Here is a 16151-nt window from a genome sequence, read left to right as displayed (position 1 = left end):
TCAAGATATCACATGTGTATATAAAAATGGGGAAAAAACCCTGGCAATACAATGCTAATTCAAAACCTATCACATTATTTTTGCAGCAGAGTCAGTCCATTTGTGCAGTGCACAGTGTTAGCTAGATACGTGATGATTCATTACTTTATTACTTCTTGGAGAATTCTGTGGGGATTTTTTATGTCTAGTTTTATTTGGTGAATTTAGCACACCAAAATTATCTCCTAAAGAAAATTTAAAATGTCACCTATTTATAGGAACTACTAGATAGCTTGTTTGGTTTTATTTATTTTTAAGGCATTTCAGATAAGTCATCTTTGGTTTATATTGTCTCTGATTCTTGCTTTCACTATTTCTTTTTCAAACCACCAGCAGCATTTGTTCTTTATGCATAATTAAAGTAAACTGCTCTTTTCTTTTGAACTACTACAGATCAATCTTCTTTCTTTTGTGCATTGTATGTTTATGTGGGTTTTTTTCAGTATATTTTTTAGGCTTATTTCCTGCTCTCTTAGTCCTTTTTCCTAAACAAACTAACCAAACCCCTCAGCTTGACAAAGATGTTTGCTCACATAATAAATGTTTTACTGCTCTGTCTTTATCCTCTTTATCCGTGTTGTTTTATTGCTCTAGAGAGGATGAGCATGCCCTTATCCAGCAGTATTGTCAGACTCTGGGAGGAGAGTCACCTGTGAGTCAGCCACAGAGTCCTGCTCAGATACTGAAGTCAGTGGAAAAGGAAGAGCGAGGAGAGTTGGAACGCATCATTGCTGACCTCGAGGAAGAGCAAAGGTTTCATAATCTTCCTACATGGTGTCTGAATTGTCACCCCATTGTTCAAGCTACACGTGTATTATGTATAGTTGTTGATGAGAAGAGATGGACCTAGGAGTTGTGTTTTTTAAAAAAAAAAAAGATTGAACAAGGCATATATCATGCTAGCCTGAGTCTGTTAAATATAAGAGAGTAGATCTGTGATAAAATAACCTTAGTTTCATCTCTACTTTATTGTTTCATGGTTTTTTCCCATAGACCACAAGTCAAGACATTGTATAAGCCACTTATATTCTTAGTTGGAGGTGATGATAACATCATTTGATCTAAGGAAGTTTTTTTATTTTAATTTGCTTGATTAAGTTATCATTCTCCTCTTCTTTTCAATATACCAGGAGTCTGCAAATAGAATATGAGCAACTAAAGGAGCAACATCTTCGGAGAGGAATAAACCCTCTTGCATCGCCTCCTGACTCTGTTGTGTCACCTCAGCATGCTTCTGAAGATGCTGAACTCATTGCTGAAGCTAAACTCCTGAGGCAACATAAAGGTCGCCTGGAAGCAAGGATGCAGATATTGGAAGATCACAATAAACAATTGGAGTCTCAGCTTCACCGGCTACGGCAGCTACTTGAACAGGTACGCTGATCTCTTTCCCCTATGTTGTTTCTGCACAGTAGATTTCTTAGTGAAACAAAGGGGTTGGAATTTTACTGCAGGTATTTTCACCACACTAGTTTTGTCTGTTGCACTTGGTCATTTCTAGCATGCAGGGATATTTATTCCTACCCTGTAGTATAAGCCCTGGTGAAAGTCAGATGAGCACAAGATGATTACAGGTGCTGGAATGATCATGGTAACTTATGAATCACTGAGAATAACACAAACAAGTGAAATAATTTTTCAATAATAAAAAAGCCAGAGGGAGAAAATATATGCCCTATTCCAAGTAGTGGTGCCAGTTACAGCCTGTAGTTGACTTCAGTTTTCCAATCTTTCCTTAAATAATTTGTTTATTTGTTGTCACAGTGAGTCACTGAAACCTTTCTTAGCGTGCCAAAGATACATCTAAAAATGCAAAGGAGCAATTCATTAAATTAAAAATCCAGTTCTTCTTGAGTAGCTTTAGACCAATAAGCTACAGCAGAATGGTCTGTGCACAAGTAAATGCTGAAGGCAAGAGCCATTTAGCAAATGTCAGTAGCTAGAGACTGTAGGGTTTCTTCTTTTGGGGAAGAAATGTTGATTGGGTTTGAAGTCAGCATACACACATCTAGACTATAAAAATACCAGCAGCAACATCTACAAGGTGTTAGAAATGTTAGTTTGTAGTATGTCGTGTGTGGAAGCTTGAATGATGAAGAGAAGTTTGAATGAATGTTTTCTCTTTGCTAATCATTACATTTGGATCAGAGCACAGTAAAGCAAATAATTCCTGCCTTCCATGAGTCAGGTGAGTGGCTGAGTGTAGTAGAGGATTTAACTAAGCCAAGAAACAGACTGCATAAACCAGATATCAAAATGGCGTAAGTTCCTGCTGTAGATGATACTCTCATTACAGTGATAAAAATATTTTTTGTTTGTTTGTTTCACTGGCTGACTTTGTCATTTTTCTAGGCAGTTTTGGCTGAATAGCATGAAGATGCATCTGTTCCAATGGCTTCCTTGCCCCCCTAGCAGAGTATTTTCGTTACTGTTATTCTAGCGTCTTTAATCAGTATTTGAGTAGCTTAAATATTTAACAGGGAAGATAACAACTGGTGCAACTGTTAACAATAATTCATGGAGTAAGTATCTTGAGAACTGTGGCCAATACTAGGTGTTTCAGAAAAGGGTTTAAAATCTGCGAACAAACAGCTGTACAGTAGAAACACAGAAGTTCTGCCAAACCCATAGTTACTTTCAGCTTAGTGCTTAAAGCAGGAACACGTTCACCCTCTAGAACTATTTTTTCTAGCATAGCTGTGGAAATTCTTAGAATTTTGTAATCTTTTTGGTATATTATCCTTATAATTCTTACTAAGACCTTTAGGGTATACATGTGTATTGTGATAAAGTGAGTAGGGGGAGGGGCAATAGTTTCTTCTCATCAGTTCTGCCTTCGGATTTTTCTGGGCATTCCGCAGTTTGTGGTTTCTGATAGGGTAAAGTAAACCAGAGTTGACCTTTTTCAATATTTCTGATCATTTACACCTCATTTACTGTATACTGTTGCTCTTTTGCTTCCTGTCCAAAATCTGCTGCCTCTGTGGAGTCATGCTGTGCTTCTTACTGTTTCAAGTGCCATTTGCTAAGATGTTCCTGTTTCTCCTCTGTCTTTTAATGAAGTGGCTGGTACGAAGTCAAATATATGAAGTCATCTGCATTATTGCTTTTGTAACATATCCATAACTTTTCAATATGCCTTTCTGTATGCATCCTTACTTTAGTGGGGGCTTTTTGACCTGCTGCTAAGCACATTTTTTGCAAGCTGTCTCCAAGGATGCTGAAGCTACTCCCCTGAATGGGATTCAGAAAATGTAAATTAATTCAAATTTTTAGTACATGTTCTTTTAAACACTTTTATTTTGACATTAATACGATTATAAAGCAGCACTGAATTCTATTACTGCCCCCTTAACTTCCTGAAAAAATGACCATGCTTCAGCATGTTTGTTTTTCTGTCACCTAGGCCATTACTGTCTATGAAAGTCTTTACCTTTTTCACTGCTTGGGGAAGGACTTTATCAGAAGCCAAATGAGGCTCTAAGTATATTTGTTTGTTTCTTTTGCTTTTATTGGCTGTCCCAAATATTTGTTTAGCAGATATAGGGAATACCTTTTCTCATTAATGAGGTGTATGATTTGCTTGGAAGATTCTCATATGTCCCAATGTCAAAATATATAACAACTCTGTAATTCCTGTAATGATAATAACTAATATTAAAGGACACAATTGTCTTAACAGGAATTTCTTTGCCATGACTGGCATTTCATGCCATCTCTGTTTTTCTCTTCTGTTGACAGCAAGTCTCTGCATTTCTCTTCTCCACTCAGCCTCTTGACTGTTTTTTGGGTTAATAACTTGCCACTGAGTCTGAAATACCCAACTTCTTTCTCTAAAAGATATGGAGTGAGTCTATTTACACACAGATATTTGGGTAGAGAATTAATGAAACTTAGAAACTTTCCTGTAGTAACTGTTTACTCTAGATGAGAGCATTCTAGGACATTCTTTAGAGAGCACCTTTAACAGAAATATGCATGCATCCTCACTGCATGATAGCCTACTTCAGGTCACAATTCTGAGGTTACCACACTATTTTTATTTTAGCAAGCCCAAAGGATTGGTAGCTGTCACACAATGTTGTCATTTTTGGCTGCCTGATTGATTATAGTGCCAAAGAGGAAGGTGAAACACAACTGGCGTGTGACAACTGATACCAACATGTTAATCGTACAGAGAAAAAAATGAAGATTGCATTTTCATCTTCCTTTTCTCAGCTCTTTTAGATACTGCATGTGCAAAGTAGAAGACCTATTATGAAGGGCATTTAAAGTCTGTTTGGATTTTTCTCTGCTTGTCTGAGCTGCGGAAAGATTTCATATTGGATTTGATACTGAAGTTAATGGGAGCTAAAATCATCTGTCAATGGCAGTATGATCAGACTTGGAGTAAATAGGGACTGCAGCTCCCTCTCCAACTGCAAACAGAGGAGCTTTATCAAAAGAGCAGAGAGGACTGTTTCTTTTGTAGCTGGGACAGTAGATCTGGAACAAGAAGAAACATCTGAAATGGATGTGAGAAGGAAATTGGTCTTTTTGAGGTTTCCTGTGCTTCAGAGGTTGGGGGAGGGCTTTCTGTTTTGTTTTGATATTACCAAGCGCAACAGAAGTCAAGGGAAGAATGGGTGTGTCTTATCTATCCATTAAACCACAGAACAGGCTCTTCTTTGGGAAAGACAAAGGAGGCGCAGGAGGCACAGTGAAATAAGACACTGTAGATCAAAACTTGTTAAAATAAATATCTCCTCTGAAATGCTTTAAAAACTTCTGTAATACAGAAAAATCCCTCAATTCAGAGTTTACTGGAGAAGAATTTATCTGTCCCTACATATCTTTATTTGCTTTTGCATAAAAAGAAGTTGAAAATGCCCAGAAACCAGAGTTGAAAACTTCCCCCTCATCCCTATAGAGGCATACTTGATATTCCTGCTTTTGTTTATTCAGAAAGAAGCAGGAGGTATATGGTAACATCCAGGGCTATTTTCTTATGTATTTTGGCTTAAGGGTTGTCTGCTGGCTTGTTTTGAAGAATACATGAACTTCATGATGCCCGAAGTGGGTTGATGATGGAAGTGGTCAGATTTTGTAGGTGCTGTGCAACTGGGGTCAAGTAGAACTTGATTTTCTACATTTTTTTTCTCAGGTTCTCTCCCAGTAAAACTGTCAGATCATGTAAATAAATGCAGCTATATTCTCAACTATTTTTCATTTAACATTTTAAAACATATGATTATTATATTAAAGCATTTATGCCAGTATCAGAACCCTTCTCTTTCTGCTCCAAACCCCATTGTTCATCTGCTTAACTCTATCGTCCTGATTTTAGAAGACGACTGGTTTGGCTTGCTTTGTTTTTTCTTGTTACTGCAGTCACTGGAACTATGTAGTGTAACATCTATCAGTATATTTAAATAAAAATTAAGTCATCAGATATTGTCCTCTGATTAGAAAGGGATGGGTGATTTGTTGCTAGTTTGTTTTTTTTAAATCCAACTGCAGTATTTCATTCTGACTGCTGCAGCAATATATAGTACATCAATGTAAGGTATTCAGAGTATGTTTTGTTTGCTCTCGGTTTATGCACTGTTAGAGTCCTCGTGCTCTGCAGGGCTTTTTTGTCATTTGCAGTAGTACTCCTAAGCGGTACTGAATAACCTTCACTACTATATCATCATTTAAGTTCGTAGGCATCTCCTTTCAATCCTAATTAATATTGACTTTGCAGTACCTCACTATCCTTGGTCTAGCCTACATGTTGCTGTACTGCAGTTTTGTATCAAGTTCAGCACCAGTCTTCCTTCCTCAGTCACTCTCAGTCATTTCTGCACCATTGTCCACAGTTACTACTTGAAGAGGGACAGACATCCAGTCCTTGTGCAAGCTGGCATTTTGCATGATACAAATTCTCTCTATCCGTCTAATTGTGGGGTGGACAAGCAGTCACTCTGCCACTGAAGTTAACCTTGGTGTTCTTTGTTGAAGTACTCTTAACCCTTGAAGAGTTTGCTTCATCTCTTCACCTTATAGCTCTAACCTCTTCTTGAACAGAGGTTCCTGGCTATACAGAATTACTTGGGGTTAGTTACCCCAGGCTTGGCCTATTTAAAATCATCACACTGGTTTTACTTAAGAGTCTGTAGCTTGATTAAAGACTGATATTGAAAAGCAAATTACTTAACTACTTCAAGCATTTGCTGTTCATAGGAGTGTCTTGATGGTAAAATCTTTGGCTGACTTGAAAACGTTTCCGTTTTTCTTTGTCTTCTACATGCAGAGCAATATTTCTTGATTTATTCTTTCAGTCAAAGCTGGAAGTTGGTATTGTCATGCTGAAAGAGAGATGGTATTTCAAGGAGAAAAAAAGATTTGCTGAGTGCTCAAGGGAACATTTCCTTCTATTTTTCACCACTGTGTATGGAAGAAAAAGTATCTTCCATTGTTCAACTATCTTCAGTTTTGTTGAAGATTTTTTTTTTTTTTGACTGGAAGTTGTCTCAAAAAATTGAATGTTACACTTACGGCTGTGAGCTGCAAATGAGCAAATGTGCACAATGTGTCATTCGGTATATTACTTCTCTATTAAGTCTCATGGCTGTTCTAGGTACTTGTTCAGTCTCAGTTTCAAAAAGATCTTAAAAGTAATAATATTTTTTTACTACTTCTGTATCTGCTTTAGACAGATTTAATTAAATAATCTGTTATTTAAGCTGTTTGGAAGTAACTTGGTGATTTGCGATCAAAAAGATAAATAATAGGGGCAACCATTTCAGCTAAGGTTCTGTAACTGCCTCAGATGTAAATACTATTCCACGTACTTCTGGTTTGTTAAAACAATCACTTCTGGAGCTCAAATACTGTATTACTATTCTATACCTCAAAGGATTTCTTACAAGAAAGAAGGAAAAGGGGATAACAAAAATGCCTGAACATGATCCCTTCAAACATTTCTGAGCTGTTATAGTGAAGAAGTCTTACGGTCTTTTCTTACTTTTGTGTCCATATATATGCATACTTATACATAATTTCAAGCACATACATGGTTACAACTAATTGTAATATAGAACTTATGTGTTTGATTCTTCAGGTGAATATAAGAGTCCAGAAAGGCTTGCTTACAACACAGTTTTCAAAGTATATGGGTTTCTTCTCATAATTTTTTGAAGATTACATACTTTTCCTGCAAATTTGGTGTCCTCCACACTATTGAGAAGTGGTGTCAGCAGGAGTGATGGATAGCTACCACTTTTTAGATTTAATAAAGTTCTCTTAACTCTTGTGTCTTTACTCGACTTGACTGTGAAGGAGTTTTGCAGAACTGTTCAAGACTGAACTGAGTTTCTAAGCACGATCAGTCATACTAGTAAAGCTTCTTAGGGGACCTTAGCTGAATGTTCTCTGTGTATATATCCATACATTTATATACAACCCCAATAATACCATTCTGTAGTCTTGTGTAAGTGGACTGAGACCCTCAGCAGGCTGTTTAGGTTGTTCATCACGTTGTGTTTCTGTGGTGCGTGCTTGCAACAGAGCATTGTTTTTAACAAGGCCATCAACTGGAGTCTCATAAGAATTATGCTTAACTGTAGATTTTATTTTAACAAGTTACTGGTTTGGTTTATTCCCCCTTAACAGTTGTATAAACCTCAGTCAACTTTCACTAGTTTGGAGAACAAACAACAAAGAGGACATAAAATCAGAAAGGAGTCGGATGATACATACAAGCCCACACTTAACTTCTGTAGACACAGTTTATCTAAATTTGGGTATTATTGTCTTTAATATAGCCCGACTCAGACTCCCGGGTTAATGGCACCTCCCCCTGTGCTTCGCCCCAGCACTCTGCCCTTGGCTACCCGCTCGAGCAAGAGACAAGCTCACAGTTTCATCAGACAGGTAAGTATTTTGATCAGATAATGTGCTGTGTAGGTCTGTGGATGGTCTACTGGATAGGTTTGTTGGCATCTTTCTGAAAAAATTTATAAATAAAAAGTAACTGGTCTTTGTGATGCTACTGGGAACAAGACTTACTCCAGCTGGAGCTATTGCTTCCCCACACATGCAAACAGCTGTGCTATCACAAGAATCCATGTGACTGAATTAGATTTCTGTCAATAGATTCCTTGGTCCAATTAATTTTGAGCAAGTGAATTTACTGGGCAAACCCATCCTTATTGAAGGGCGAACCAGAGTTTGTTGGACTGAAGTGGCCAACAGCTGTTTGTCCTACAGTGCACATATGCACCCAAATAATGTGTCAGATACAGGAACAAATGTCCAAAACATTTGATCAAAGCTTCCTGATGGCTGTTTTAAAAATTCTTGTGTATCCTCTGCTTATTCTGGTATTTTGATGACCCCACCCATCAAAGACTTCCCATCTTTAGGAATTACTGAGTAAGTGTACAGCCCCTGTACATGAGGGGATTTCTCTCTTGAAACATTATTTTAAATTCTCTGACATCAGAACTCATTCCACTGGGAATCAGCAGAAATAACTAGACCATTGAATGTTCAAAATTTGGGGAAAAAATAAAATATTTTTCTCAAATTATTAATTCGAGGCATTACTAATGCCTGTTTTTGTTTTCAAGCCTTGTATTGTAGATTTAAAAATTACTTTATTTCTGTGAAAAACAGGAAAAATATTATCTTGCATACTGAAAAGTTCTCATTCAGCACCGACATGTTTTTACTTTGTCTGGAAAAACACACATACATTAGACTTCTTCAAATCTCATTTAATGTAGTGGTAGATTTATGAGAGATGCTGTCTAATAACTGCCAGGAACAGAGTCAACTGTATTCCCTAACCATTCCCTTGGCTAATTTTAAGCAGCATTTTAACAAAAAGTGGCAAGAAGGATTTTAAACTAGTGAAATTGCTGGTGCATATTGAATAAAGACCATCTAAAAGATTTTTTCTTTTTTTTCTGGTATTCGCTCTGAAAGCTTCATGAAAAATCATCTGAAAATGGATCAGAATTTTAATTGAGCAGTTACTGAGCATAATTCCTTCATCTTGTGAACCTTTTTATTTATTTTAACCATAAATAATTCTATACTGCTCTTTCTTGGCAATTTCTTCTTGTTCAATTTTGGATGCAATGGTTAAGCTTTAATAAAATAGAAATGAGTTCTGTTGCAAATCAGTAATGTAACTTTTACCTTCTCTCCCAAAGCTGTCAATTATTAATGTCAGTTCCTGCACATTAAGTTATGACAGCTTCAGGTAGTAGTTTCCCTTGAAATATAAAGGCGTATTTAACTGGAAGGTTGGATGAGAATGCCTTTCAGAATGTTGTTGTCCTTTTTTTTCCTCCTTTCGTTAGTAAATTCATTGCGCTTTTTTGTTGTCTTATCTGCAGATGACTTGTTAGTTCCACCTCATGATACCAACACAGATTTAACAGATGTTATGGAGCAAATCAACAGCACATTTCCAGCTTGCTGCTGTAAGTGTAACAGAATATGTCTCTGAGAATAGTATTGAATTTGAGGCAGTCTTCTGAAGAAAAAAGTCATTCTTGTGGAATTGACTAGGACAAAAATCTTCTCTGTGATGAGATTTCTTGTTAGGCTACGCAAGCTACATAATTCTGTTCTTTAAAATTCCTCAATAGACAATATTTGTGAAGGTACACAAATGTTCTCATGTTTTAAGTGATTCACCATGAGAAAAGCCTATAGCTCCATATGGAATTTTCAGCTGTCCCCACATAAGGGAAAAGAGATCTAGAATCCTAGCTGTGCTACTCAGCACAACTCAGTCAGTAGAAAATGCAACTCAAGTATCAATTCTTGGTTTTGCAAATTCCTGTCTTGCATACATAAGGAGTATACAGCTACCTGGTCGTTTGGCCCAAATGAATTTATAGCAAATTGCCATGTGTCAGGGAAAGCTTGATTATGATGGCTGTTCTCCGCATTTTGGAAACACAGAAAACAAAATAAATCTCATATCCATGAAACAATACCCTGAATGAGACAGGAGGGGACTGTGAGTGAAAACCATGGCCCCACATCCTTTCATATTGTGAAGTGTATCTAAGCATTTCATATTAAAAGAAGTCACAGTTCCAGATTTCACATGATTTTTCCCTTTGTCGTTTACATGGTGCTGTAGAAATCAAACCAGCATGACCCGATTAGTAGGTACTGCTCATGTTTGCTCTTCTTCAGTCATTCTATAACATGTCTTACTTGGGAGATTTACTAGAAGTATATTTTTTTAACCATGTAAGATTCATTTACTGTTTCAAAGCCTGAAATGAGGATTATTAGTCTGGCCTTCCCAACACAGGACATTAAACTCTGTGAGTTTGCTAGGGAAGACCATGACAGACCATTCAGTCCATCATCTTCTCCTGTGGCCACTTGAGATGGATCTGTGCTTCTGGATGGACAATTGTCTCACCTTCTTCTGTAAAACTTCCAATGATGCAGATCCCACAGACTCCCTAGTCAATCTGTTTTAAGAGCATCACTGTATTCCTAACCTTAAAGAATAATATCCTTACTCTTTTTTAGTTATGCCCAAGCTAAATTTTATTAGAACAGCCTTCATGTTCAAAATATCATGACCATTTAAAAAAATAAAATAAAATTAAAAAGCAGGTTTTTTTCACATCACTACTACTGGTCTCTCCTACCTTGGCCACAGCTTTCATTACAAAGTTACTAGCACCTGAGCCTTATGTAGATTATTTTTATCACATCTTGACTGTATAATAGAACCAGTCTTCTTATTTGCTGGTTTGGGTCTCAGGTTATGGTTCTGGTTTGGGTTTATGGTTTTCAGGTTATAATTCATCTTGAAATCAGTATTTCTACTTACTCCAAATACATTTTATTGAACAATTAGTCATATAGTAAAGCCAGCACTGCTCTTAATGGTGGGGTTTAGTTGTTTTGGTTTTTTTTCCCCATATCCTTTGATTATGGATATAATGCCTCTTTTCCTTCCTTATTTATGAGGTTGGTCCTCAGAACTAGGCAGGTGTGCAGCAGTCTTATCTGTGTATCCGAGTGAGTTCCAGAACAGACCATTTTGAACAGATGATGTTATAATACACCACTCATAGATTTATATAATTGCTAGTGGTGAAAAAGGAAATGTTGATGTCATATATATTCATAATGCTATACATTTGTTAAAAGTAAATTTGTGAAGAAAGTCATGTATAAACCATTACAACACACTTCTAGTTAAATGTTGGACTTTTTTTAAGATGAGTCTTTTTGTTCTTCTGTAGTACATGTTTTCCTGATACTGGCTTTGTTTTTAAACTGTCAAGATGCAGAATCATGCAAACTTCTAAATTTATTTTGTTTTATCTATTTGCAGCAAGTTTCACTGGCAGACCACAGGTATGAGACATGTTTACATACTTGCACAGTCATTGGAAGCAAAGTAAAACAAGTAGAAAATTTCTGTTAAAGCAAAGTGGCCAGATTTTTTTCTGTACTTTTCCCTAGAGGTCCACTTGGAAGCTAGACCTATGTAACAGGAAGGCTAGATTCTGGAATATCCCAGTTAGTAGAAAATTCCTGCTAGTTCAGGCATTACCAAAGGTACTATGGTGTGCAGTTCTGGGATGCTGACCAGATGGAAACAGCTTGAATGTATCAGGGCAAATTAGTTTCAAGCCAGCATCAACTTGCAAGATCAAAGCTGGTTCTTGCAAAGACATCCATATGTCCTTGTGCCCTGCTGCCCATAGCTCCAGTGGAGCTATAGGCAGCAGGGCACAAGGATCAAGAGCCACACAGCATCTTAGACATTAGATTAAGCTGCCTTCTCCCACTAGGCAACCATTTTACAAACCCAAAGCAGAAATTTGGCTGCTTTCAGAGTTCACAAAAAATGCAAAAGACAGTCTGGTATTTAGATACTTGTTCTTGAAAATCTTAACTGGTATGAATGATCAGTTAAATTTCTGTTATGAGTAACAAAGAAATAGGAAAAACACTTGCTGTGGGTTTAGGTTGATATTTGAGCCCATGTATGACAATTAAGAAGTGACATAATCTTGTGATTGCAGAATTCTTTGAAAGTTTCATTGATAAATAAGTTTTAAAAACTACCACAAATGGCTGTGTGAGACTTTGGAAGAAATAAGTGGTAGGGAAAGAGTCTATTTACTTCCTCAAATTGCTTCACCTTGTCCATTAATCCACAGCTTGCAAGGTCAGACCTCCCCAAAATTAATATCTGAAAATTCAGAAATACTGCTCTGCAAACACTTTCTTGGATTTCAATATCCGGGATAGTAGGATTGTCCTCCCAAACAAGAATTTTTGAAGAGAATGGGGTGAATCATTCCCTGCACTTGGTTAACTCAGACTTTGTGTTTCAGTTAAATTACTGAATTAAACAAGAATTTTTCAGAAATCCTTCCTCTAAGTAGGCACAGAGATAGCTTTCCATGTTATCAATGAATAATCCTCATCTTCCTGAAAAAGCGTTTGATTTTTTTTAGATACAGGATGATTCCCAGATGGTCTCACTGCGAATCTACCCTTCCAGAACCATTAGAGAAGGCACATTTGTCTGTTCAGGAACAGAGTCCTGAAATGGGAGCCTGGAAATAAGCTTCACCTTTGGAGGGGCCAAGTCCAAATCCAGACTCTCTGTACTCTCTGGTTTTACCACTTAGGCTTCAGATAGGACAGTAATTTGCCTTAACTGTTTTTTCTATGGGTGCAGAACATGGAGAGTCTATAAGTCATATTTACTGCTCTGTAGACCTTACTAAACAAGAATTTTAAACACTGTAGTATAGTAAAATTAGATTTCTCTTATCTACACGCCTCAGTGATTTGCTCAGTCTGGCCAATACATCTATATTTTTAAAATACAGGGGTTTTGTAGAATGATATCAGAGTCCTTACCTGAACTGAGCCCAGAGTAGTTAGAACTTTCTGTGCATGTTAACGTGGTACTGATGTAGTTATTTCTCATCATAACAGGCAATGTGAAGTGTTCATTTGGATGTCAACCAGTGCTTCCCGATGTGCAGTACAGCTCTTCTCTACAAACCACCGTTTGCAAGTTCCACTTCATCAGAAGGCTGCATGGGACCCTGGAACATGCTGTTCGCTCTGACTGCGTGTTCTACTTGAAACAGTAAAACACTGAATACCCAAAGACAAGGATGTTGTTTTTATAGTATCTTTCTTTTTTCTTTTTCTTCTTCTTCCCTTTCTATGCAACTGTAAATTAATGAGCAGTGGAGTATTTGTCACTGATTTGTATAAATATACAGCCGCGGGAAAAGGGGCAGGGGCTTTATATATGTTCTTTTTGATAATCGTAAAGAGAACTGCATAAGGAGTTTGGAGCAAAATGTTACATTTATACATTCCTTTCAGCTGTTTGCTTTTACATTGTAAAATACTCTTAGTTATATTCTCACACATTTAATATTCTGTACTGATTATTTATATGCTAACCATCTGACCACGCAGATTTCAGAATACCCTTGAATTGTTTTCAGGATTGGCATATGAAGTTCCCATAATCTGCATTATTGTTACTGGTTAACAAAAATTGCCACTGGGTGCAAGCTGTAGTATTTTAACTCCATTAAACAAGGTGAACTCACATTTTGAGTCATAATCATCATCCTCATCCACCAAAATGGTATTTTTAACTTTCTTTTAGTTATTTCCATCCAACACACTCCCTTTGGTGGATTTTTTTTTTTAAACCTTACTTTACTTTGGAATCAGGAAATAGCTAAAAAGAGGACTTAGATGATAGCTTGTTTTTAGTAAGGTCTAAGTTAGTGTAATCTTTCCCAACTTTGTTCAGAGACAAAGCTTTGCTGTTCCCTGCTGTGCCAAACTTGCTTCAAGTTTTGGAATTTACAGTCTGTGAAGTAAAGCTCATTTCCGTGAGATCCCCTCCTTTTGGTTGCCTCTTGGAAATGAAGAGACAATTAAAAAGCCCTTTCCAATACTATTAACAATGAAACATTTTCTTCAAAATAGCGATGCACTTAGATATTATAATTTGGCATTATAATCTTGTAACTCATCTTTATCTTTGAAATCATTTATTTATGTACTTTAAGTAGGGATATTAACAGAAAACTTATGTCACTGATCGGCTGATCTCTAGTTTTAAAATTATCATAAGAGATTTTAATGCCTTCACAGAGTTTACAATGCTGCATGGACAGTTGCTTTAATTTCAGGACATACCTTTAATTGGTAAAACTGCATGCAATATATTTCATGTGTAGTGGAGAGGAACAAAACTGTGTTGTTTTTAATTATTACTGAAGAAGAAAAAAATTCTCAAAATTGTATTGGAAGAGTTTTTAATTCTCTACCGCTACTGAAAAATGCTAGAGGATATTAAGACAACAGGTCAGGAATTTCTAGTGTTTTTGTGAAGCGGTGCCAACTAGACTGTCCAGCACCCACAATATTCACTCCTGGACTGCTGCTGCTCAAGGAGTGATTTGGGCACAACACTGACCATGTTCTAGTGTTGTCTCCAGTGCCAGTTCTTCCTGAACCCTTCAGCAAATTATTTAACCACTCTGCCTCTGTTTTCCCATCTGTAAAATGGGGATGATAGTACTTACCTCTCAGAGGTGTTGTAGGGCTTGCTTAGTTAGTGTCTGAAAAGCTCTGTATAAATGCTAAGTATTACTCCTGAGTGAGTGGAGCAAAATTGTCAAGATGGGAAGAGAAGATGGCTCCTATAAATGCTTCATCTATTGAAAAAGGTAGTGTAGTTATTTTGAGAAGAAAAAAACCCCACATTTTACAGAAGAAGAAAGCCACGACCACCTTTCTACCTCAGACCTATCTTCATGAGTAGTATTGGAAATAGCTTTATATTCTGTTCTCTGCAAAGTACTTTGCTTTTATGAAGCGACATCATTCTGTAGGCAAAGAATCCTTAAAAGTATCCCCATACATAAGTAAAAAAAGGACTCTGTAGTGAATTTGGTGGCTTTTATTTTTGTTCTGAATATGAGGTTATGTATAAAGTTGTTTTTCTGCCTGTGTTTGTATGCATCCTTTGTCCTCTGCTGCCGAGTAAATGCTGCTTCAAACACTACATTGTAACATTCTTCCTCTGAGACAATAATAAATAAAAGGAATATATTGCAGTAACATGAGACAAAGTATGGAGTTCATTCAAGTTTTGTGATCTTCAAGGATGGCACCTTTCATTGCTAAATGCTGAAAATTTCATTCTGAAGAAGATTAATTTTAACACAGGAGTGCTGTGATAGTCTATTTCTATGTGCTAGCATTTTTGGAGTGTGGTTTGCATTTATATAAATGAGATTAAGCAGTGTTTTCTCCCCATAAATCTGTGCATATTTTCTCTAGTTTTCCATCTTTAGTGATTTAGTCTAGAATCCTTCTCAATTTCATGACAGATATTAAATTTGATCACTGAGAAGCAGACTGCTTTTATTTTTAAAATGTTCTATATACATATTACAAAACAGCAATAATGCATGAAGCCCTGTCAAATATTAGAACTGTAAATTAGTCTTCAAGTTTTCACAGCATTCAGTCAACATACTCAACCAAAGCACAGCATTAGGTATTCAGTCAGGAAATACATACTTTCTAGCCCTACCATTGCTGATTTTAGGTATTTGCATTAAGCTAATGCAAATCAAGTTAATGACTGTGTTGGAACTACTGTGCTTAGGGGAGGAAAAAAGTCCACAACCCTAAAATAGTAAAATTGTTTCCTTATAGTAACAGTTGGCACTATTTTCATGTTTAGGGTTTTTTTTTAAACTAACAAATGTAAAACATAAATGTAAAAGTAATGACATTTCCCTCAGTTTGTGAAAGGATGCTTAACAAACAGGTTGCAGGGAAGAACTGTGTTTTTCACACAGCATTTAAGTGATTCAGCAATTAACAAGGAATTTAATTATAGAAATACCAATATATTGAGTCAAATTAGTTCTGTATTTAGAACAATGAATGTGTCAGGAGGAGACTGGTAAATTAAAGAATCTATTAAACCACAGAGTCTTTTAAAAAAGTAAACATTTTAATTATATGTTTGTAGAGTTGAAGGGAAGAGAAGAGGGGTATGGATCAGTACCAGGGCCTGACCTTGA

General features: G+C 36.6%; 1 protein-coding gene across 1 annotated transcript in view; it reads left to right on the top strand.

Annotated features, from left to right (window-relative positions):
- The window catches only part of UTRN (utrophin), a 383489-nt gene extending 368185 nt beyond the window's left edge, over nucleotides 1-15304 (top strand). The window contains exons 71-76 of the mRNA XM_026844327.1: nucleotides 634-792; nucleotides 1170-1413; nucleotides 7827-7935; nucleotides 9408-9494; nucleotides 11387-11409; nucleotides 13012-15304. Coding sequence (XP_026700128.1) covers nucleotides 634-792; nucleotides 1170-1413; nucleotides 7827-7935; nucleotides 9408-9494; nucleotides 11387-11409; nucleotides 13012-13020 — 631 coding nt within the window. The 3' untranslated portion in view covers nucleotides 13021-15304. The remainder of the gene's footprint in view (nucleotides 1-633; nucleotides 793-1169; nucleotides 1414-7826; nucleotides 7936-9407; nucleotides 9495-11386; nucleotides 11410-13011) is intronic.
- Nucleotides 15305-16151: the final 847 nt, after the last annotated feature.

The sequence above is a fragment of the Athene cunicularia genome (assembly GCF_003259725.1).
Source record: "Athene cunicularia isolate RWA chromosome 3 unlocalized genomic scaffold, athCun1 chr3_part1, whole genome shotgun sequence".
In the NCBI taxonomy this organism is placed as follows: Eukaryota; Metazoa; Chordata; class Aves; order Strigiformes; family Strigidae; genus Athene; species Athene cunicularia.
The sequence above is the reverse complement of the archived record's forward strand: the minus strand, read 5'-3'. Positions and strand labels throughout refer to the sequence as shown.